At 31.6% G+C, this 22,444-nt stretch overlaps 2 protein-coding genes across 3 annotated transcripts; both read left to right on the top strand.

The window, feature by feature from the left end:
- Positions 1-4,717: 4,717 nt before the first annotated feature.
- Positions 4,718-6,084, top strand: LOC132729916 (E3 ubiquitin-protein ligase MYLIP-like). The gene is made up of 2 exons (XM_060715757.1): positions 4,718-5,269; positions 5,555-6,084. Exons 1-2 carry the CDS (start codon positions 4,750-4,752, stop codon positions 5,722-5,724), a joined length of 690 nt encoding a protein of 229 aa, XP_060571740.1. The 5' UTR covers positions 4,718-4,749; the 3' UTR covers positions 5,725-6,084.
- Positions 6,085-8,122: 2,038 nt separating this feature from the next.
- LOC132729967 (baculoviral IAP repeat-containing protein 3-like) lies at positions 8,123-11,646 on the top strand. Of its 2 annotated transcripts, none has more exons than XM_060715807.1 (5): positions 8,123-8,206; positions 8,567-9,194; positions 9,848-10,057; positions 10,477-10,751; positions 11,139-11,646. In XM_060715807.1, exons 2-4 carry the CDS (start codon positions 8,642-8,644, stop codon positions 10,746-10,748), a joined length of 1,035 nt encoding a protein of 344 aa, XP_060571790.1. In that variant the 5' UTR covers positions 8,123-8,206; positions 8,567-8,641; the 3' UTR covers positions 10,749-10,751; positions 11,139-11,646. The 2 variants fall into 2 exon arrangements, with proteins under 2 accessions (XP_060571790.1, XP_060571797.1); XM_060715814.1 differs by lacking the exon at positions 8,123-8,206 and adding an exon at positions 8,234-8,334.
- The last annotated feature ends 10,798 nt before the right edge of the window (positions 11,647-22,444 follow it).

Raw genomic sequence — 22,444 nt, forward strand, 5'->3', positions numbered from 1 at the left:
TCGTGTTAACCAGGCGTTAACTCAAAAAATGCGATTACCTTGTGCTTTTATCGACTTAAAAAGGCATTTGACTCTGTGAACCGCAATTCATTATGGTATAAATTGTTTAATATGGGATTAGATGGGAAGTTACTTAGAACTTTTAAATCAATGTGTTCAATTGTTAAGTCGTGTGTTTAACATTGCACGATATGGTAATAATTGGTAACTCGCAAGAGGATTTACAGCAAAGATTAAACTCTTTATATTATTTGAATACTGCAATCTATGGGGCCCAGAGATAAATCCAGCCAAAACTAAAATAGTTGTTTTTCGGAATAAAGGATCGGTACTTCGTTTTATAATAATGAAGCTTTGGAAATTGTTGACGAGTTGTAGTATTTAATTATACTGGGTCTTTAGTACTCCACAATCAATATCTTATTGGTAAAGCTTTGAAAACAATGAATGTTTTGATATGTAATATTAACACGTATGAAATATCCCCTTCTGTTTCTTTGCAATTATTTGATTCTATTGTCGGCTCTATCATAAATTATGCTTGTCCAGTTCTTGGATTTACAAAATCTTAAGATATAAAGAGATTACACTTGACATTTTGCAAGTAATTCTTGGTGTGAAAATATCTGCCCGAAATATAAAAAAGATTGCCCCATTATTTTAATAAATTGACGTTACACACATCTACAGAAATTTCCTTAGACCACGTGATTTATTTATCTTTCATGTGAAGTAAATTGCAAAATTAAAAGGAATAATGGCAAAAAAAAAATGTCAACTTATTTTGCTTTATCCTGCTCACTCACCATTTGATGGACATAATATCACTTTAATAACATGTATTTGGTTTGGCCAATAATCATCATTGACCATTTTTTTTTATAAAACTTCATTACCTATGGTATACAGAAACATGTGACGTGCAATTTACCAGTATATAAATAGCAAGATAGATTCTTTTAAAAATTGTGGTTCATTGTTAAATGGCCTTCTGAAAAAAGGTGCCGATAGAAAATATTATATAGATAAAATTTCGTCAGATCCAACTTTTGTTTTAATTCTAGTTTTCGAGGGTGGCTGTAATTATGTTAAATAACGTTTGAAATCAATGAAATTTCTCACTGATATTTGGAATCAAATGAACGTACCTTTTATTTACATTTTCCTTATTATAAATATAATACAAACAATATTAACAAGAACGTTCTAAAGTTGTAACAATGACAAATTACGATGACTCATAGTCTATATATACTTTTCTGCATATATATTTTTTTAATACTGGCCCCTTCACCACCCCCATATCTTAATCCGATGTTCCTTCCCGAAAAGCGTTTATTGTTAAACAAGAAGAACATTAAATCTTCTCAAGAATGCCTTCTAGTTGGTGTGAGGGTTGGGGTCGAAACTAAGCTAATTAGATTGTATTTGTTTTTGCATAAGTTATTGAAGATGCAATGAACAAAACTCTTATAGATGATCTTTTATCCTCAAGGTACTTTATTCCGAGAGGTACTTTGTACAAACATACAAATAATGCATACATGTATATCTTGCTGTCTAAACCAAGCAAAAATGGGACGTAATACTTTAGTAAACAAGTATGGGGCTATTTTCAAACCAAATGGTAAACATACAAATGAGTATAAAATAAAATTGAATGAAAACTTCAAATATTTCCAGGGTGAAGTCTGTGTAGGTATACAGAAATATGCATCAGATAAATCAACTTTTGTCATAAAATTATTTTGTTTAATCAAATCCAAAACAATAGAAAATGTTTCCTGTTTAAAATGACTATATTGTACAAACTCATTTAAAAATCTCAAGTTTATAACTGGTCGAAATTTATTGAACAATAAATATTGTTGAAATAAATTGATCAATCTCTTATTCTGATTTAATAATTGCTTCTTTTTTCAACAAATCTTGAATTTCATTATGAACAATTGCTTTTTGATCTGAACAAAAAGGAATTTCATTTGGAATGCTTCTTTGAAAAGGATTTTCATTAAAATCTATCTTATACCCCGAAACTGCATTCAAGATCCAAGGATCTGAAGTAAATTTTTCCATACACTTAAAAGAAACCTTGTACGTCCAACTTAACTTACCCTTTCATTTATTCCTGATTGTTTGGGGCACTGGCTGTAGCAGAAGCCAAGGCACCTCTTCTCATGCCTCTTCCTCGTCCGCCTAGACCAATCTTGAAAGATTGTCCACGTAACGGATACGGTCTAGTCCTAAAACCAGAACGCTGATTGTATGTAAATGACTGGTAGCCGTAATTACTAAAATTGGAGTTAACAAATCCACGACCAGAGCGTCTACGCTGAACACCTCTATAATTGCTGTAAGTATAATCCTTACCAATGTACGATAAAGCATCACAACTTTTGACTTCTTTAACATCGTTACGAAAAAGTTGGGTTGTTATAGACATCGAAATACTACACAATGAAGAATACTTCTTCTTCAAATACGGTCTTATAAGATATCTCCTCTTCAAACTGAGGTTGTATTGCACCTGACCCAGAACAGTAAACAAGTCAGAGAAGATACATTTTGCCTCGTTTTTCATGAGATTGTTCTTTTTCACATACTCGAGCAACTGGACAACTGGACCTAGGCCCGAGACCACAAGATTATGTATGTCCACCATAAACTTATCTTGAAAATGGGCTCTTTTGTCTAATGTTTTCCATATTTCCTTGTTAACAATGGGCGGAATGGCCCTGTCACAATTCTAAAGTACTTGGTACTTATTCAAAATAGAGTCTAAGTCACACTGGGCTGTAAATGCTGTGTTAATTAAATTGGCCAAGGACTCATTCACTGGCTCACCTTTCTCTGGTGTCTTTAATTTGGGAAGATCCCATGTATCACTATCTGACTCAAATTATTTTATCAGTACAACCATCGTCAAAAGCCGAAGAAAACTCTTTTGACATATTACGAATCCCTGTATCTTCAATATCAACATCTTGGGTAGCAACCTCCACCCTAAGATTATGTTTTAATGCTGAAGGAACAGCAGAATAGTTATCATTCACAGATTCATCATCCATATAATCATAATTATCCTCATTATAGTCATAGTTATCACAATCAGGGACAAACTGAGGATTCTGTTGAACAGGCTGTATACCAAGAAGAGTCCTATGACCTTCAATGTCCTTATTAGATAATTTTTTCAAATAAAATTTATCCGAAGATAAATTTTTGTCCGATAATTCCGAAGAATTAGTATTCAAATTTTTACCTGACTGTTTTTTTTTTGCCTACCTGACTGTTTTTTGCCTTTACCACGAGGGTGTTTATTTTCTTTCTCCACCACGACGGATTTTAACTGGTTTTTTCGAAGACTTTTTCTCTTTTCTTGGTCCGAAAACCCAGAAAAATCTACCTCCTCATCCGAAGCATGAAGGTCTATCCTATCGAGAAGAGCCTCTTGGGCCATAATAATGCGGTTAAGCGCAAAATAACTTTTAAAAATAACATAAACTTTTAAGAACACGCGACAACCACAACGCTAAAAGCATGCCCGTGTTATAGCGGGAAATTTAAACCTTAAACCATAAATTCAAAATGAAATGCTATTTTGTACATGTGAAGCCGCAGGCTTTATTCAAATAATGCCCTCCATCCTGCACTAGAGCTTGGATGGGGTCCATTTTACTTCGGTAAAGTATTATTCTGTGCTCCTTTTAGTTCAAGGTACTTAACGCTTTGAAACAAGAAGAGAAACATAACTTACTGCATAAGCTATTACATTTAGGTATTTTCTGCTGTATGACCACAGACACGAGTATCGGACCTTGGAAGAGAAAAAAATGACCAGATTGATAAAAACCCTGTGTTCATCTTAATCTTAAAATCAAAAACCCCCAAAAAAAGTTAAATATGAGCCCCCTTGCAAATATAATATAAGTTAAGTTAAATCTTAACTTGTAGTATATTTTTAAGGGGGCTCATATTTTTATTGAGGTTTTTTATCAGTCTGATCATATTTTCTCCCCAGGTCGGATACTCGTGTGTGGGGAAAGACACAAGGAAACAATATTTTATTCAATCAAAATCAGACATAGATCATAGTTCGGCCATTTTGAAAACAGTATGTCAACATTTAAATCGCGAGGAATGGTGTTACACTCTGTTTTTTTTTTCGTGTTTCAGATCTATATATATTTAGCTCCATGAAATTACTAAATATTATATATGGCTCAATTTGAAAAATAATAACTGTTTTTAATTTGTAACTCAAAATTAATTTTTCAACAACTAAGAACATTTAAAAAAATAATGATTACTTCAGACGTATGCACACATTTAATGAGCTATTGTTTTTTTTGCAGAATGTAAAATTTACATGTACAAAAACTTTGATGTGTTTAGGTGTATGACTAAAATTTGTCAATTCTAACAAGTTTAACACTATTAACATGGAAATATGCCAATTGATGACGCGCGGAATTAGACTTAGTGATGTTAAGTCTAGTAAATCGATAGTTTATATAAATAATTCCAAAAATTAAAATAAAGTTTAACTTATATTTACATTACGGTAAAACCGGATCTAAAAATAAAGAGCGGATAACTAAATACATTTATAGATTGTGCGCATTTATGGGTCTATTTATAGCTTAAAGCTCCGGGAAACCAATTTTTATATTTTTAACAAAGATTACGCATAAATTGGGATTTCTTACAATGTGTTAATTCTAGTGTTAATGTAAATGCTAGACAGCAATGGAGGGATATAATATTTTCATTCTAGTTTTGTGTGTGTCTGCTTTTAATGGATATTCTTGTGAAAGTAAAATAAACGATTTTGTTGCGTCTGCTTTTGAAAGTGAAACACTTTTTTGTACAAAACACACAGAGATGAAGGGTGTGCCTTGTATGGTTCCAAACGATATGGACGAAGGAAGCTCTATTAACACACCAAACCGAAAATTAACACTCGTTTCAATGAGCGTTTCAATGGTCCTGGTAGTGTGTGGTATGCTGGTTTATATACGAATCAGACGAAGAAGAATTTTAACATCGAAACATGATTACGGGCACGAAGATATTGACCGACCGGCAGACTTAGTCCAAACAAACATTAAAGAGCCAGACCCATCTACAGATAGTGTAAACCTAACGGACAGCCAAACACCTGAAACGACAAGGGGTTTACTAGGGTCCGAAGAAACATCAGAAAAACAAAAGGAAAGGTCAATGACTTCTGCCTCTCAGGTCGAAACAAACGCAAAAGTCTTGGATGGTAAGATTAAAGTGACATTCTTACATAAAATTGTATAACATTGATATAAAAATAAAATTGAAAAATAAAACATGTATCAGTTATTATATAATGATACAGATATTTCTGTAAGTAAATTAGCTTCATTTTTTTTAAATATATGTATAGGAAATTCAAACAGAAAAGAATGTTCAAATGGATGTTGAAAGATGTTATACGTGTAAAACAGTCTTTCTTTTTATTTTCATTTACATGTTCATTATTTTCGTACGTTAAACTTTATCTACTTTTATGTTTATTTTACAGATATACAGGAAAGAATCATGTGTAAGATATGTTTGACTAGGAAAATGAATGTAGTTTTCTCACCATGCAACCATATGGTGGCGTGTGCGGGCTGCTCGGATCTATTGGACCGGTGCGCCGTTTGTAGGACACCAATTAAAGGAACTTTTGTCGTGTATACAGAATTTTAAATCTTCAATGACATCATAAGACATTTCAGGTCGAATTAACTTCCATCATATTAAGTTTATTTCATGAAGAAAAGGATTGATGACGATTTGCCAATCACATATGATATTGCAAGAACTGTCAGTAATGTTGAGAATGAAGTGCACGTAAGCACGTGCTCATCTTTACAAAATTAAGTGACTGAAAATTTAAGCCTTATGTCATGCTGTATTTACGGTGACATGTCATTTTCATTCATTTTATTTGTATTTTTTGTTAATTAGTATTATTTCTATTGTTTGTTGAGGAAAATATGAATTGATTATAAATGTATGAACTGTATCACCGTATATGTTTTTATAAAATTATTTTTTTTGACAACATTGTTTGTTAATTTTTGCGTTGATCTTCTGCTTCAGTTATCATATGTAGAAATAGAAGCATCAAATATTTTGTATAAATGCATGCATAAGTTTTTGGAATCAACTCCATATTTCAGTGATATTTTAATACTGTTTTGGGGCTTAAGGACATATGTATATGACATGAATCCTTTAATGTATGTTTATAATACTCACAAAACATACGAGCAATTTTTTTTGTTGAAGTGTTTTACGCGTTTTAACGCTCGCATGTATTAAAGCGTTTTAACGCTCACGTGTATTCTATATGTACGAATAAAACGTGTTTTACAGAATGCTGCACGATATATTTGGTCCCTGAAAATAATACTGTAAAAGTATTGTCCCCATATTGAAAAGTGTTTGAACACAGACAAACACTTCTCAGCTCTTTTTTGATTGTAATACCAAAAATAGCAAAGTAGGTTTGATGCATAACAACAAGGTTTTGGTTGCCACAGGCTTACCGCCAAATATTTGGTTTTATCCTGCAAACCTTATCAAAACAATAAGAGGAGTGTTCAAAAATGAATGCACCTAAGCTAGTAAAAGTCATAGGTTTCACTGATTTTATTTATTTATTTATTTATTTTCCTATAAAATATTCACCTCGAATAGATATACAAATTTCATTCTCCGGATCCAATCTTTCAGGGCATTTTACACTCCGAAGTGTTCGTGCTGAACAAATTTTCAGCCTGAAAGTTGGGGTTTTTAGCTTTGGAAACAAAACGAAGCCACAAGGGACAAGGTAAGTGAATACGGATGATAGTGGAGTATAACAACTTTTTTTCTTGCACTGTAGACGCCTCATGTAAATACGCGATGTCTTGCAGCAATCTGACATTGACCAAACCTGTTGCGGGTCTTAGTTTTTGGAAGTATTTGTTTAGTTTTCAGAACTTGTGTCAAGTAAAATTTATCACTTACATATTTGCCTTTTGGGACTTGATTAGCGGGGCCTTGAGTTGTGTCTTCGTTTCGGCTCATGAAAATGGACTCATGTTACGTCAACAGTAACGACATTTACAAAAGCCCATGTATTGTAATTTGGATACAGTTTAAGCAACAGCCCATCTGTCAGCAGTGGGCACAGATTTTTCTCATTTCTAAATAATGTTTGAAACTGGTATGCTGCTGCTGGTGCAAGAAGAAGAAGAAGAAGAAAAATAATAAAACAAGAACAACAATTCAACATGCTAACTTTTTATATAGATAAAATTTCTATCTCGTCAACAATGTAGATCAATTTGAAAAGAAATGGGCACAATTTCTAGTATTGACAAAACATGTACATGTTTGTTAACTAACATTTTTGCGGTTCAATATACATGGAATAAATGTAATAATGATAACACATGATTCCAAGTTTAAGTACATATACAATCTTTTATAACAAATTTTTAATCCCTAATTTCATCACAAAGGTTTATTAACAACAAGATTCCTGTTTTACGTAAGTGTTTATTAGTTAAAATTTGTAAAAATAAAATCAGTTTGGAGTGGTTGAAATTATTTACAGTGCGAGTATGATTGCCGATTTTAGAATAGATTTAATGTGCCAAAAAAAATGAAAAATGGAACGATATTAATTTATTTCAACTACTAAATTTTATTATTGATCACTATTGATTAATATTGGGCTATAAGCAAGAATATTAATAAGGTTAACACAAGCGGATAATTTATAAAATTGAGAGTGTTATCAAATTATTGAACTTCAAGGAAGTTGCCCTGCTAGTAAACAGAAGCCCCATTTCTGAAATAACAAGAAAATTAGGAAACCTCTTATAGCTATATACATTAAGTACTGTACCAAATGATCATTGTTTATTTCTATACATCATAGAAAGATGGCGAAAAAATGTTATAAAATCATCGTTGAAATGAATCATTGTAAGTAGATAATTGGGTGCTTTTGATTGTATACAAATTTTGGAATATTGAAATCATATATATTTTTAATTATGTCAAAAATAGGAACAAGTCAGTTTGGGTTTCCAGATAAGGTTTTTCCAAAATGATTTGCTGGTAAACCAAAAACAACTCATTTTGAGGGAGAATGTGGTAGAATTTAGTGAGGAATAAATTCATTTATGCACAGGTATGTAATTCTTTCGTGTTATAATGAGAAAAATATTAAATATATGTACTTATTAAGTGTAAAATACAATGGAATGGCTCGAGAATCAATGATCGAATCTGTGAGTTGCGTTCCAAGTAAAGAAAAAGGTATGAAATGTTGTATATTTCTACGCCGGTTAACATTCTGTTTTTTCAAATGTAGTGATAACATTTATAATTTACGAAATTATGAATACTATTATTGCATTTATAAAATAGATTCCAATTTTTTTATCATTGTAGATTATGATATAAATTAATGTATTATAAAGGATTTGTATAATGATATAACGTGTAAAATGTTCATTTCATTAAAGTATGGTTTTCCATTCCATTTTAGGGAAACCAACCTGTGATAGACTAAAAAGTTGTTTTTGTATCAGTTTGTTTTAAGATAAGAAAGGATATATACGTTATGATGATAGGAAGGTTCTGTGACCGTTTGACAAATGGTGAAGTTCGAGATCATCACATGAATCTTGAATGGTTAAGGTTTGCATCCTACAAATCATGTCCAGATAGTTTACCGATATCATCATGTAAGTTGGCGAAAGAAGGGTTTTATTACGTAGGGAATGGACAAACTGACAGCGTAAAATGCTTTTCATGCAAGATCATACTAAGTGGTTGGAGTGAATTTGACGAGCCTGCTGATAAACATCAACAACGTTCGCCTGATTGTGATTTTGTTAGAGGGACCGATGGAAATAACATTCCTATACACAGACAAGCTGTTAGTTCAAACCCTGATTCATCGCTTCAAAATAGTGATGTAGCCGTCGAAGGAACAGTCGGTGCATCGGGAGGTGTTCCACAAGATTTAGGAATGGGACAGTATACACGGGGAAATCCTAAATTTGCACAGTTTGAATGTAGTTCCGACAGATTTAGGTCATATGAGGAAGGCTGGACTAAAGAGGAAGTCGTCCGCAGTGATATACTGGCCGATGCCGGGTTTTTCTATACAGGTAAATGATTATATTGAAGAAACATTTGTGTTCGTTTTTATTTGCTTTACATTTTACGCTTTTCCAAACTAGATTACATTTTTTTTGTGTAAAGCGATAAATGTATTACTGGATGCCCGTAAGAAAATGTATTGCAACTTTGATACAGTTGGCTTATGAAATACAACTAATCAGACCAAAGATAATGCTATATTTTCACAAACTCTTTTGAAATTGAATATGTTTGAATGATTTAAACATCTACTTATATTTCATTTTTACCAAATCTTGTTATCATTCAGTACAGTGAATTTGTTGTGTTGTTTAGAGAAGTAAGTACCTAATGTAGATCTTACTTTAAACCAAAGGAACAAATAGAGCTTTACTTTTAAATTTAAACAAAGTTCCCTACTTAACCATACAATTGCAACTGTTTACCCATTTTGACATGTTCCGGTTAATTACGATTAGAGGGTGAAAGGCGACAATCATGTAAGCTAATATATCCAGGTGATATTTTTGATTCACATTCCGTTAAATTGAAATATTTAACAAACGTGTTAATTGGATAAAGTTTCTGTATCTCTTTTTCTTTCTTAATGTCACTTATTTGTGGTTTAATTTTGACTTGGGTTAAACATAATCGCTGTAATTACAATGTATCGTTATTTCAGGTGTTCGTGATCTTGTCCGGTGTTTTCAATGTGGAATAGGGCTACGTAACTTGTGTTCCGGGGATGACCCGTGGATTGAGCACGCAAAAGTATACAAATGGTGCAAATATTTGGAGGACGAGAAAGGCAAAGATTTTATACAGGAACATTCAGAACAGGAACTTACTGAGGACTTTAAGAACCATACTGGTTCCGGCGCGGACAGACAAGGTATTTTTTTTTATTTTAGAAATCACAAACTTTTTAAGTTACATATTACATTACTGATACCTACTTTAATATTGTTAGAGAAAGTGTTCTGTTTCTTTTCTTTTTCTTTTTTGTTTTTTGTTTATTTTGAGCTAAGATTCACACAGATGCGCAGGTCTTTGAAGCTACAAAGAAGCAGTCGAATACGCCTATCTATGAATTTATTGACGTTTTACGATTTTAGTTAGAATCAAAAGCAATGCTCTTTCTCTACCCTGTAAATATACACCATAATTTAAAATAATTTGGCATCATTATATACAAACATAATTAAAGTCAAACAACTTAGTAAGTAAGTTATATTCACCTCAATCTATGCATGCTTAAAATCAAAGGTAAATTGCTAAAATTAAGAATGTTTTCATCTTTGAATCTAATAGAAGCAGATAACAGTGAAGCTGACAACAAGGGCTGTGGTGAAAAAGGTGAAGCTAGAGGAAACCAAAAGCTAGAAGAATATTCGGATATAAAGTCGGAGAATGAGCGACTTAAATCTACGGTGATGTGTAAAATATGTTTAACCGATGAAGTCAACGTTTTGTTTCTACCTTGCGGACATTTGGTTTCTTGTCAGACATGTGCTCCACACGTTACTCAATGTGCAGTTTGTAGAATGCAAATTGAGAACAGACGGAAAATATTTCTTGCTTGATAGGTGAGTTATCCAATCAGTCAACAAGAGATATTATCAAGCAAGGTTTTAAGCTTTATCAAAAGTAACACGGAAATTCTTAGAGCTGCACTCCTCCAGATGAGCGAAAATATTTCAATAAAATAAAACTTGACTACAATGCACTAAGATTTTAAGAAATGTAAAAATGTTCAAGATTTACAATAATTTACATGTGAAGTGCGATTAATGACTTATAACTATATTTCTACTGCGTTACTAACGCAGTAATTAAGTGCTGTTTTTTCATATTGTGTCCTCTTTTTGGTAATTTACGTGGGTTGTAAGTACCATTGATCATGTGTAAATTGCGGTTTAATTTTTATTTGGGGTAAACACAATCGCTGTAATTACAATGTATCGTTATTTCAGGTGTTGGTGATCTTGTCCGGTGTTTTCAATGTGGTATAGGACTGCGAGACTGGTGTTCCGGCGATGACGATCACAAAAATAATACTAATTGAACACATTTTCAAAATGTTCATGAAAATTAACATGAATCTGATGGCGTGCTGCTTTAAACACGATGAAATATGAAAACGATCATAATTATACAACATTAACATCATAAAATGCAATAGACAATTATGGATTTTGATATGTACAACAAAATGAAGCCGTATGTTAGAAAATGCAATGAACAGAGGTGTGTTCACTGTGGTTATTTAATACAGGGACCTGTAAGATATTTCATACAAAACCATAATGCCTGCACTGTTGAAAATGTTTTATATGTTATGGTATGCAACGGCTGCAACGGAATTTTACATAGGCCAAACTGGCGATAAGCTCAGATACAGAGATACAGAAAAACTGTTCATGCTTAGAAAAGAGACCCATCAACAGGCGATATCTACCAAATGAAGTTTCTAAAAAAGGACCCCCCCCCCCAAAAAAAAAGAGGGGAAAAGGGAAATCAAAACAAGTCCATATAAAATTCAACAGGTTAAAGTTTATTTTTGTTCTACTATGAAATGATCATTCATATGCGATACACTTTTATATGTATTGAACTTTTATACATGCATATATTTTTTATACCTATTGGACTTTAATATGTTATTAACTCATTGACTTTGTGTTTTATGTCGAAAATAAGTTGTGATCGAGAAATATTGTTTTTGATGCATCTTAGACGGAGATTATTAAAATTCATGGACGTCGTATCGCTATTCATTAACAGTTTTTTTTCTCCTGAACATAATAAGCAATCAGGATTTCGAAAAAAAAAAACATTTATGCAATACGGCCCTTATTAATTTAATAAACTACTGAAGATATTAATAGTGGCATATATATAAGTACAATATTTTTAGACATGTGAAAGTCTTTCTAGTACTTCGGGATCTTTGATTCCAGCACGTTAAGTGTTTTAGTTATTAAGAATTGCTTACAACTCATTATTATTATTAAACTTATTATTATTATTATTATTATTATTATTATTAGAAGGGAAACTTAAGTGTCTTTATCTGAAAATAGCTTCAAGAAATATTTATTAAATCAACTTATGTATGATTCATGTTTATTAGACATACAAGATGTGAAAAATATATTTTAAGTTGAATTAGCATATTTTCTTTCTAAATACAAAGTGTTTTCTGGTATTGAAATCAGTCTTTTTAGTATGACTGTTGTTAATTGCAAATTGAAGGGGTGCACTGTCTTGATGAAAACTATTGATATAATGAACTGTAGAAAAACATATATTAAACCTTATTACTACGTTAGACCTAGCGTTCATAAGTTTTTAGATCTTTTAAATTCAACAAACAAGTTACTTTTGAAAAATCTAGCTTTGTATATTAAAAATGCATTATCTCTTAGAACTACATTTACTTACAATTAATTGTAGTTCATCCTCATATGATAATTGATATGTAATGTAAATATGTTATTTCACTGTGACAATTATGTATATAGTATATATTTGTATGTGTGGTGATGTACTTTTTGTACAAGTCATGAATAAAATTCTTGTTCTGTTCTGTTCTGTATTGTATGTATACATGTTAACAATGTGATTACCTTAAAGATGTTGCAAATTGTTATGTGTATAAATGTGTTACCTTGTGTAAAAAGGTTATTATTATTATTGTTATTATGATTACATGGATTTCTATTAGTTTTTTTACTCAAAATGATTTTCAGTTACAAACAGATTTAAGGTCTGAAATTCCTCGGAGATGTTTCTTAAAAGTAAAATAACACAATATCTTTACTAGGTGCATATAAATTTTGAAAAGGCTGTATCTTACAATTTCATCACATTAAACTTGTTTGTTTTTTATTGTAATATTTCTTTTCTGTTTATCTTTCTGTATACTAAACATTGAGAAAATATTCACAAGATGAATGACTATATTATATATTATAATCTTTTATTTAACTTGACCTAAGGTGATACGAAGCTGTCGCCATGTTTTATAACACAACTTATGAGGTTTTTCTACTCAACAATTTATAATGAACTTTTAATTTAATAGTTAATACCATTTGATTATTTTTGAAATTTTGATTAAACTTCGTTATTTCGTTACTAGAATGATTTGTTTTGAATTTTTGCACTAGAAGAAAAAGAAAACCGGGCTAAATTGGTCTATTTTATAATTGGGATAGCCGTGCTATATTTGATCGTAAAGGAATGCCTCTGTAACTTTGTTATTAAGTTGAATTGAAATAAACTTTTAAGGTATTTTTTCCGTAAAATATAGATCCATGTTGTTGTTATTTTTATCTCTTGAAGTAAAAGTTTTCCAGGGCACTCTATGTATGAAATTTTGAAGATGTCTTCTTTTGTACTGTATTTGAACGTATTATCGGTTGTCATTATTTGTAGACTGTTATTTTGTTTTGTTATATGTGTCTGTTATCTGGATTTATGAATATGTTGCTCATTTTGTAATAACATAATGACAACCGTATAATACATTTAAAGGTACGATGTTGAAGTCTAAGGATTCATGGATATAACAAATGATGATCAGTTGTATGCACAGGTGCTCGTCCAGTCTTGGTGTCCATATAAAAAAATGAAGTTTAAAAAAAAAATTGAAAAAAAAATATTTTTGAAAAAAAAAAAAAAACAGTATCAAAATAACTATTTTGGGTTGAGTTTAAGAGAAAAAAATTTTTTTTTCCCTATATACCATTACTTCGTAGTAATGGTATATAGGAAAAAAAAATTTTCAAATTTTTTTTTTCTTAAACTAAACCCAAAATAGTTATTTTGATTTTTTTTTTTTTTTTTTTTTTCAATTTTTTTTTTTTTTCAATTTTCTTTTTTTAAACTTCATTTTTTTTATATGGGCACCAAGACTGGACGAGCACCTGTGGTTGTATGCATATTAAAGATATACTATGCTCATCTTTGGGTAAAATATTTTTATTACAGAACTTTATTGAAATCTAGTATATTCTTCCTAAATATGTCTAATTGGATTAAGTAAATGTATAAACTCTGTTTGAGAAGCTACATTTCCCTAATACTTTTCAAATTTATTAGGTCTATTCTTATGAAAACTGCCAGTTTTTTTTAATGACACTATGTTATCATTTTGTGATGCCTGTAAGTTTATAGAGTTTTTAAAAACGTAAGATATTTTCTCTGTGAGTATCCAAAAGATATTTATTTTTCATTCCAGAATAGACTGTATACTAGTCTAATTATCAGTTTTTTTTAAATATCAAATTTGAGCATAATATATATCTTTAACGTGGATGCTAGTAAAATACGGAAGGAAATATACATGTGGCATGTTCGCCGGCAAAAACGCGGCGCAAAGAGCAAAGCGTGCCGATGAACTTTTGTTACATGTATAAATAAAAAATTGAAATGCAAACCATTTTTGTTTTTCTTTAGATCTTTATAGCAGACATGGTAGCCTCCATTGCCATGATCCTATGCTACCGAACGATTTGCTTACGTTTACTTTGAACGCACATGATTCAGATTTCTTATGATGGATAATACGATACAACATAAATTGTGATTTCTGTCATGCCTAAACACGTGTGATCTATGTGATGCCCAAACATCGGTACAAGTGTAATATTTCTGTCACAAACATCAGTAAAAGTGTGATTTCTGTCATGCCATAACATCAGTAATAGTGTAAACTTCATAGGTGGATTTATCTTAAGCTGTGTTCTAACCGCCGATCAGATCAACCCGATCAAGCACGATCAAGCGATCGGGTACTGGTCTAACTCGGTCAGCATGCGTGATCGGGGTTGGTCGGAGCGGCCTACCTTGGTCGGCATGGCTCAGTCTTCCTACCCGAATGTTTTTGACATGTCAAAAACATTCGAGTAGCGATCGAGTAGATAAGCGGTCGAGAAGCGATCTTATAGTGATCGAGTAGAAGATCTAGTTGATCGAGAATAAATCGTGTAGCGATCTAGTTTGGTTGGGTATACATCTCTTACCCGATCTGTACACGATTCTAAGCAATTCGATACACGACTATTTACGACTCGATTACGATCATTACGATCTGGTCGGTTGGAAATGTTTACATGGCTCTTGTTCAGTTTGTAAAATATTTCAATGTCATTTAAATGTATTGGTTTTATAGCGTGTAAGTGCTATCGTTTTTAACTCAACAGCCGGATAATGTAGGCTCCAATGTACTGATTTAAATAATGCTTTATATGATCAAAGCACTGCAAGTACTGAGGTATACATTGCTTGACATCAAGACCATGTGATTTTAATCTACTGAACTCAATAGAAGTCATCTTCTGGTTACAGTCAATTTCGAACACAAATCTAGGCTTATTTCTTCTCAAGTTATTAATAAGACAAGAAAGAGGTGTTGTTCCTACAGACTAGTGCTGTGTTTTTCCAGGCAAGACTATATGGTTTGCGAAACTGAAGAGCAATACAGAAATCAGTTTGCAAAGACCGGTTTATTATCTGCAGAATACAATGTTGAAATAGTGAAATAGAGTCTTCAGTGTTTTTATCTATTACTTTAAAAACAAGACCAACATGCGGGTTTGTAGTCTACAAAAATGTGGTATTGAATCATTCAGCAAGACTTAAAAGTTAGGTGAACATTTTTGTTTACATGCAAAACGCATTCACTGGAAAAATGCACTCCATAGTGCAATTATTGATTCAAAATAAAAGCATTTGTACTTGACAAAATTTAGGCATCAAAGCCCTAAGCTCTAGCCTTGTACATTCTTAAATTTTTACTACAAGTACATTACGAAAATTAATGACTATAATTTGAACAATAGTGATAGAGGTTTACTACACAGGTAAAGGTTTCATGCCAAATATCAAACATCTAACCTTTGTCAATCCAGAGGAGAATATTTTTTAAGTTTTTTTTCTATACATGTTTATACATTTAAGGAAAACCTATGACACCCTGGTGCTTTTTCACTAGTGGCAACATTTGAACAACTTTGGTAAAGGACGTACTGATGATATTATTTACCAAGTATCTAAGCTCTAAGATAAAAAGATTTTTAAAAAAGTTTTTGCTATATACATATAAGGAAAACCTTTATATATGACCCCAGGGGTGAGGCTAACTTTGACCCTTGGTCTGTAACGTGAATAATCTTGGTAGAGGTTAACTACCAAATGTTTCATGACAAATATCTAACCTCTAGTCTTTGTCAATTCAGAGGAGAAGATTTTAAGTTTTAACTACATACATATCAGGAAAATCTATGAACCCTAGTGCAGGGCTAATTTGACCCCCATGGTATAATGTGAAAATCTTGTGAATGTCTACCAGACAATGCCTTTTGCAAAATATCTATGTTCTAGGCCTCATTTAAGTCTTTGAACAACTTTTGAAGCCCTTTACTCATGGAACAACCCTGTCAAGTTTGGTTGAAATTGGGCAAGATGTTTTCAAAAGATGTTAACTATATAATGTATAAAACACACACACATGCACGCATGCATGCACACACACACAAAAGAGGGGAATCGCTATATGCCAACACAGCATCTACATGCATCAGACCAGCAGTCCAACACATTTTCAAAAAATAAAATGACAATTACATTGTTGATGTGTTGAAAGCCTTGTGAAATTTATAAAAGCTTTATAATATCTAGAATAAACTTTCATTTTTTCATTCCAAACTGTAAACAAACAATATGAGGTATGGTACATGGTATGGTCAACCAAGTGGATCTCATTGGAGCTAGGTGGAGAGGAGTGTGGGAATCCAAAGATTAGTAAATCATGTTTGCTTACTGAGTGCATCAGAAAGTATTTAAGCACTAAGTTGAAATTTATACGGCATAATGCACTTTATGTGTGTTAATATGCTATATATCAAAATTAAATACTCAGTATCTTTTTTTATGTTAACTAATTAATAAATTTCTTTTATATAATCTATGAATTCAGTTTATAGTATCTTTTTGGTTTGACTTTTATCACAGTCTGTGCTTTTTGTGATAACATACTATTGTTTCCGGCACCTTTACTCCAAGTAAGCAAATGAAGTAATTGAAGACCAGGACCTTCACTGTCTGTCCTGTCCACCATGTCTCGATATCGGATTTGTCTTGGTACAGACCACCCTGTCTCATGGTCTGCAAGGTCCTGCATGTATGGCCAGCTGGGACTGTTTAATGTCACCGAGGAGAACTCCATATAGTTTTTTGAAAATAAATATTTTACAATCCAATAGGAAAAAAAATGATTCATGTAGTATCTTTTTTAGCTAAATCCTTTCAAGCTATAATCATCGTGTACAATAAAACTTACTGGTAAGTAGTTAATCAAGGGCTTCTCCCCCTAATACAAAAAAGGTCAAATTAAGAAGTAGTACTGTTACAATGTCTTATCAAAAATAAAGTCACATATATAGACAATAACTAAATATTTAACAATATTGATTTAATACAAATAAATCATTAATATATGCAGTCCAGCCAATAATGAGATGAAATTAATTATCAATTTCAAAGAGTGGGAAAATGAAATGCAGCCTGACTAAAACTCAAACCAGAGACACTCAGAATACCATACCTCAGCACTACCAAAAAACCCAGAACCCTTGGAATACCATACAGCATCTCTACAGCTTAAATATTTTCAGTCTCATAGTTCTATGCATTGACATAATCCACAGTATATTGAAATTTTTCCTTTTTCATTGGCACACTTAAGTAACAAAGTGAATTGACTTATGATTCAGTTATGTACCATCATAAACATATATTGGACCCTAAAAGTAACAGGGTGAAAATATCACAGGGTGAGAAAAATGTGCAGTTTGACCGGAATCAAACCTGAATCAGAATATTATACATGTATGTGGGCTGTACTGACTCATTCAGCTGAGCTATCTAGCTGGCAATGTCAATAATCTATTACACATGGGCATAGAAGTCAAAGAAACATTGATAATGACCCATTATTTAAAGTAAATCATATCAGAAACGTCCCTTGAAAATGATATTTTCATTTTTGACCCACAGTTATTACCACTACCTCCTAATGGGCCTAATTAAACTGAGCCTGCAGAATTTTATAATTTTGCTGTCTGTCAGACATGGCAATTTCTTATGGGTTTCATCTTTATCTCCATTTGAAGGGATGTAACTCATGGTTACTAAATAGTTTGTTCTTATCTGTCTATCTTAGTCATTACAGACTATTCTAGCTGTATATAAACATAAAAAATCTTTTATATTAACAAACAGAACATAATAAGATGAAAAATTTACCTGTTGGAGAAATTCATCAAATGGATGGAGGTCCAGGAATCATGATGAATATGAATAGAAATATTGTTTTTGACTGGCTTTATGTACCTTCTAGTTATTGTGGCAAGGAATTTTATAATTATTCAGTTAAACCTGGTTTTTTAGTTAAGATTTTCAGGACTCTAAATAAATTCATATTTGTGGTATCAGGGGAAATTAAATTACTATTTGTGCTAAATCTGATCATAAACATCAATCTAAATATTTAGAATGTACCTGTGTTGAGTGTCATATTTCACTCTTCACTTTGGTTATCCCAGGTCAACCCTTTTGTTTACTAATGGCTTTAATTTAACTGCCCATGCAATCATAAGCTCATATATGGCTAATAATTTTACCTTATATATATTAATAGTCTAAGGAGTTATGGAAAAAATGTTAAGGGTGGCTCAGCCTGACTGAGTGATTTGATTGTAAATAACATATTTCAAAATATATTTCTGGACTCAACATGCTTTCAAAACTCTGTAAGAAAACTGTCAAATGATGAATATTCATCTGGATTTGTTACCCAAAATTTGTGTGATTCTAGCACTTCATTTTTTCTAGGATTGCAATAGCTTTCTATTTTGTCAAATAATTTTTTCACTTTCAGTTTATGTTCTGCATTTGCCCATGTAAATTGATAACTTTGGGTCCAAGACAGTGTAATAGGATATTTACTTGTATCTTTTCATCTTTCTCAGCATTTCCACTGGCAGTCAACACTGGTAAAGTAAATTTCCATTGGCGCTTCCATTTGATAAAGTTATGTGATATATTACCATTTTCAACATCTAAATGTCCAGGGGACGAAACGTAACTGCCATGATTGTCAGTTCGAATAATACCGATTACGAAGGCTAAATTCGAATAATATTGAGTACGAATCTTCCCCTTCCCGAAAATGGCTTTTGGACGATATATTTCACTAAAGCGGCAGAAATACAAACAAATAATTGCTTACTCTTTCGATGCCACCACGTTGATAGGGTTCTATTATATGCAATTATATGACAATACGTTTTCAGAACGTAAACTGTAATCCATTCATACAGACGCTTACAATGTTACATAACACTAAATAAGACATATATATCTGTATATGCTCGTTTTCTAAAACAGTTTGAAATAGAAAAAGTATGCAAGTCTATATTTAAAAGTAAATAAGGTTTATTTGTTTGATTTAATATTAATTTTGGATGTTTGACATATTTTCATTCAGAGTCTGTCGTAATTCATTCATTCTTGCACGCGCATGCGTGGATACGAAGTTTGAAGCGAAGGTTTACACAATGCTTTTATGAATGAAATAGAAATTTTCATATTTTTCGCTTTTATGTTTAGAAAATGTTTATTTAAACTGAAAGCGCATAGTTTTGAACTTTCAAAGCTTATTGACCACTATATGCAAACAGTATATTAATAAAAAGTGATCTTAATGTGACAATCCTGCAAAATGAGGATCTACTTTTATCGAGGTTTCATCCAAAGGTGGATGTTGTTCAGCAAAACAGGTTAGGTGTACTAAATCTGAAATACAGCTATAACTCTGTATACATTGCAAGCAATGTATACAAAAATATGACGTGCAATCCTATTTGTAAGAAACACGATAAATCAGGCTTACATGTAGGAACATGAAAAATTCTTCATGTACATTGTTGTATAATTTGTAGTAGATTTTTTGTCCTGTTAACGCGTTTCAATAAAAAAAAGCTTTCTTGGTGCACCCTCAGCATTAATTTTTTTTTATTTAAGGAAAAATATTAAAAATGATTGTTTTCCTCTTAATTAATGTTGCATGATATGTTAAGAATAAGGAAATTGATAAGAATGTTATCTTGGTTTTCTGTCAGGATGTAAGCCACTTTTAGAGCGTTTCTGTCTACATAGGCAGCCTCGTAAATATATTTATGCCTACAACGGCTTCATATTCTCTTTAACCCTTGAAGTTTGCATACATGCACAATTTCCATGAAAAAAAAAACAAATACACGCTCTGTAGATATTTCTGCTTATAATACGAAATAATAATTTGAATATTTCGGTCAAAATTATATCACCTTGGCGGATTTGTCCTTAATTGTCGCCTTTAGTCCCCTGAAAATGTTTAAGTAACTGAACAAACATGTCAAAAATTACCTGATAGCTTCTTCAGTCAATGGACAGTTAGTTCATAGAAATCAAAATAATTATCAAAATACATGAATCAACCAAATTTATAACATACCTGTAGTCATCAGGACATTTTGAAATATCTGCCATCAATGCAGGAAGCTAACATCACAGGTGTCAGTAATACGGTGTGATTCTATCAGAGATAAAACCACGAAACCATGCCAATTTTATTTAAGTTTCTTAAAGTTATTTTAATGCTACACGAACAATAAACATTGTGTTTTGCAAAGAGATGGTTTATAAATATTTTCAGTAAAACAATATAATTATACATATATAATGAATACTATCTAATTTGTGTAAATTTAAGTTATATATCAGACAATGTTTTGTTTTAGTTTCTAATTTTCTGAATTACATTTATGGAATTGAATAATAGAATTACTCAAGACATCTATTGCAAAAATAAATTAAAATATGACTAAACAAAAGAATGATTTAAACAAAGTCAATGTCTAAACCCATCATAATTTATCAATAAACGTATAAAGCCTCTGAAAATCGGAATCCTCTGAAAACCGGAATTTTGGTCAAGTCCAGGGTCCGGTTTTTAGAGTTTTTACTGTACATGCATTAGGAAATTTAGAAATGCAAAGCAGGTAAGAAAGCTTTATATGTTCTTCAATAGGATAATATGTCAGCACGAAATCGTATATGTAAGCTTTGTAATAGTGAAATAGAGACCAAGTTCCATTCTTTTCGTTATCAAGTGTCCAGTTTATACATGAAAAATTAGCATTCAGATTGAGAAAGGAAATGTAAGACTGAATAACACAATGATACAAAAATTATTCATGCCCTAAATTATTGTCCAAAAAGTTTAATTGTTTTATTGTTAATGTTATATGAAATTCCAATTTGCTCTTTTGTATGCATAATGTTTCTATATAATTATGTAATATGTTGTTACGGGCCGGTCGTCTCTATCAAATAATGCTTTAGGTTTAGATTTTACTTCTGGTCTGTTGTTTAAGTCTTCGCTCCTTCTTAAAGAATATTATGTGTCTTTGTTTGTTTGTTTGTTTTGTTAATGTTGTTGGGTTTTTTTCTAGCATTTTGCTCTTTTATATTTTTATATTAGCTCCCTTCTTAATTTTTGTAATTATTGCTCGTTGATGTGTATATAACAAATCGTATATATGATATGTGATGTGTGATGGTGGATTAGCAGTGGGTATGCTTTCATGACTATTCTGCTAGACGCTGGGCCGTAATTGGACTGACATTTCGATTTGGTGGTATGTGCTATTATTCTATATATATGTATATATTATAATGTTTAATGGAATGACAGCTGTTAATGTAACTATACCGTTTGTCCTTTGTTGTTAATTAATGGTCATAAATTATGCTGTACAAAGAGCAATAAAATATCATGATACCGGATCACGACGAAATTACCTACTAATTTCGCCAACTATTTCCAATAAAATCAAACATCTAAAACTATAATACGAGTTTATGGAGATTTTCAGAAATGCATAGATATTCGCATGACGCTTTTAATTTTTGTGCAAAAAATATGACGGAATTCAATACTTCTATCTAGCTACTTGTTTATTAACAGAGAACAGGCACTTTTTGCATAACAAAAATACGTGCTTTAGTTCAACTTATATGGCAAGAATAATATACCTTACATTTTTTTTTTAAATTTCTATGGATTTAAAATTTTTTAAATAATCTGGAGTCGCTGTGCTTTAAAATTTAGATTAAATTGGTAATGTTATAAAAAGAAGTATATCTAGTAGTTGATCATATAGCATCG

This window comes from Ruditapes philippinarum, unplaced genomic scaffold, assembly GCF_026571515.1.
Source record: "Ruditapes philippinarum isolate M1 unplaced genomic scaffold, ASM2657151v2 ctg2466_1_1_1_1, whole genome shotgun sequence".
NCBI classification, from domain to species: domain Eukaryota; kingdom Metazoa; phylum Mollusca; class Bivalvia; order Venerida; family Veneridae; genus Ruditapes; species Ruditapes philippinarum.

Bases quoted from the DNA above. Each gene is read 5' to 3' on its own strand.
- LOC132729967 (XM_060715807.1), top strand. From the start codon at position 8,642: ATGATGATAGGAAGGTTCTGTGACCGTTTGACAAATGGTGAAGTTCGA. The intron at 9,195-9,847 runs GTAAATGATTAT...TCGTTATTTCAG, and splicing joins TGCCGGGTTTTTCTATACAG to GTGTTCGTGATCTTGTCCGG. The intron at 10,058-10,476 runs GTATTTTTTTTT...TGAATCTAATAG, and splicing joins TTCCGGCGCGGACAGACAAG to AAGCAGATAACAGTGAAGCT.
- LOC132729916 (XM_060715757.1), top strand. From the start codon at position 4,750: ATGGAGGGATATAATATTTTCATTCTAGTTTTGTGTGTGTCTGCTTTT. The intron at 5,270-5,554 runs GTAAGATTAAAG...TTTATTTTACAG, and splicing joins AAACGCAAAAGTCTTGGATG to ATATACAGGAAAGAATCATG.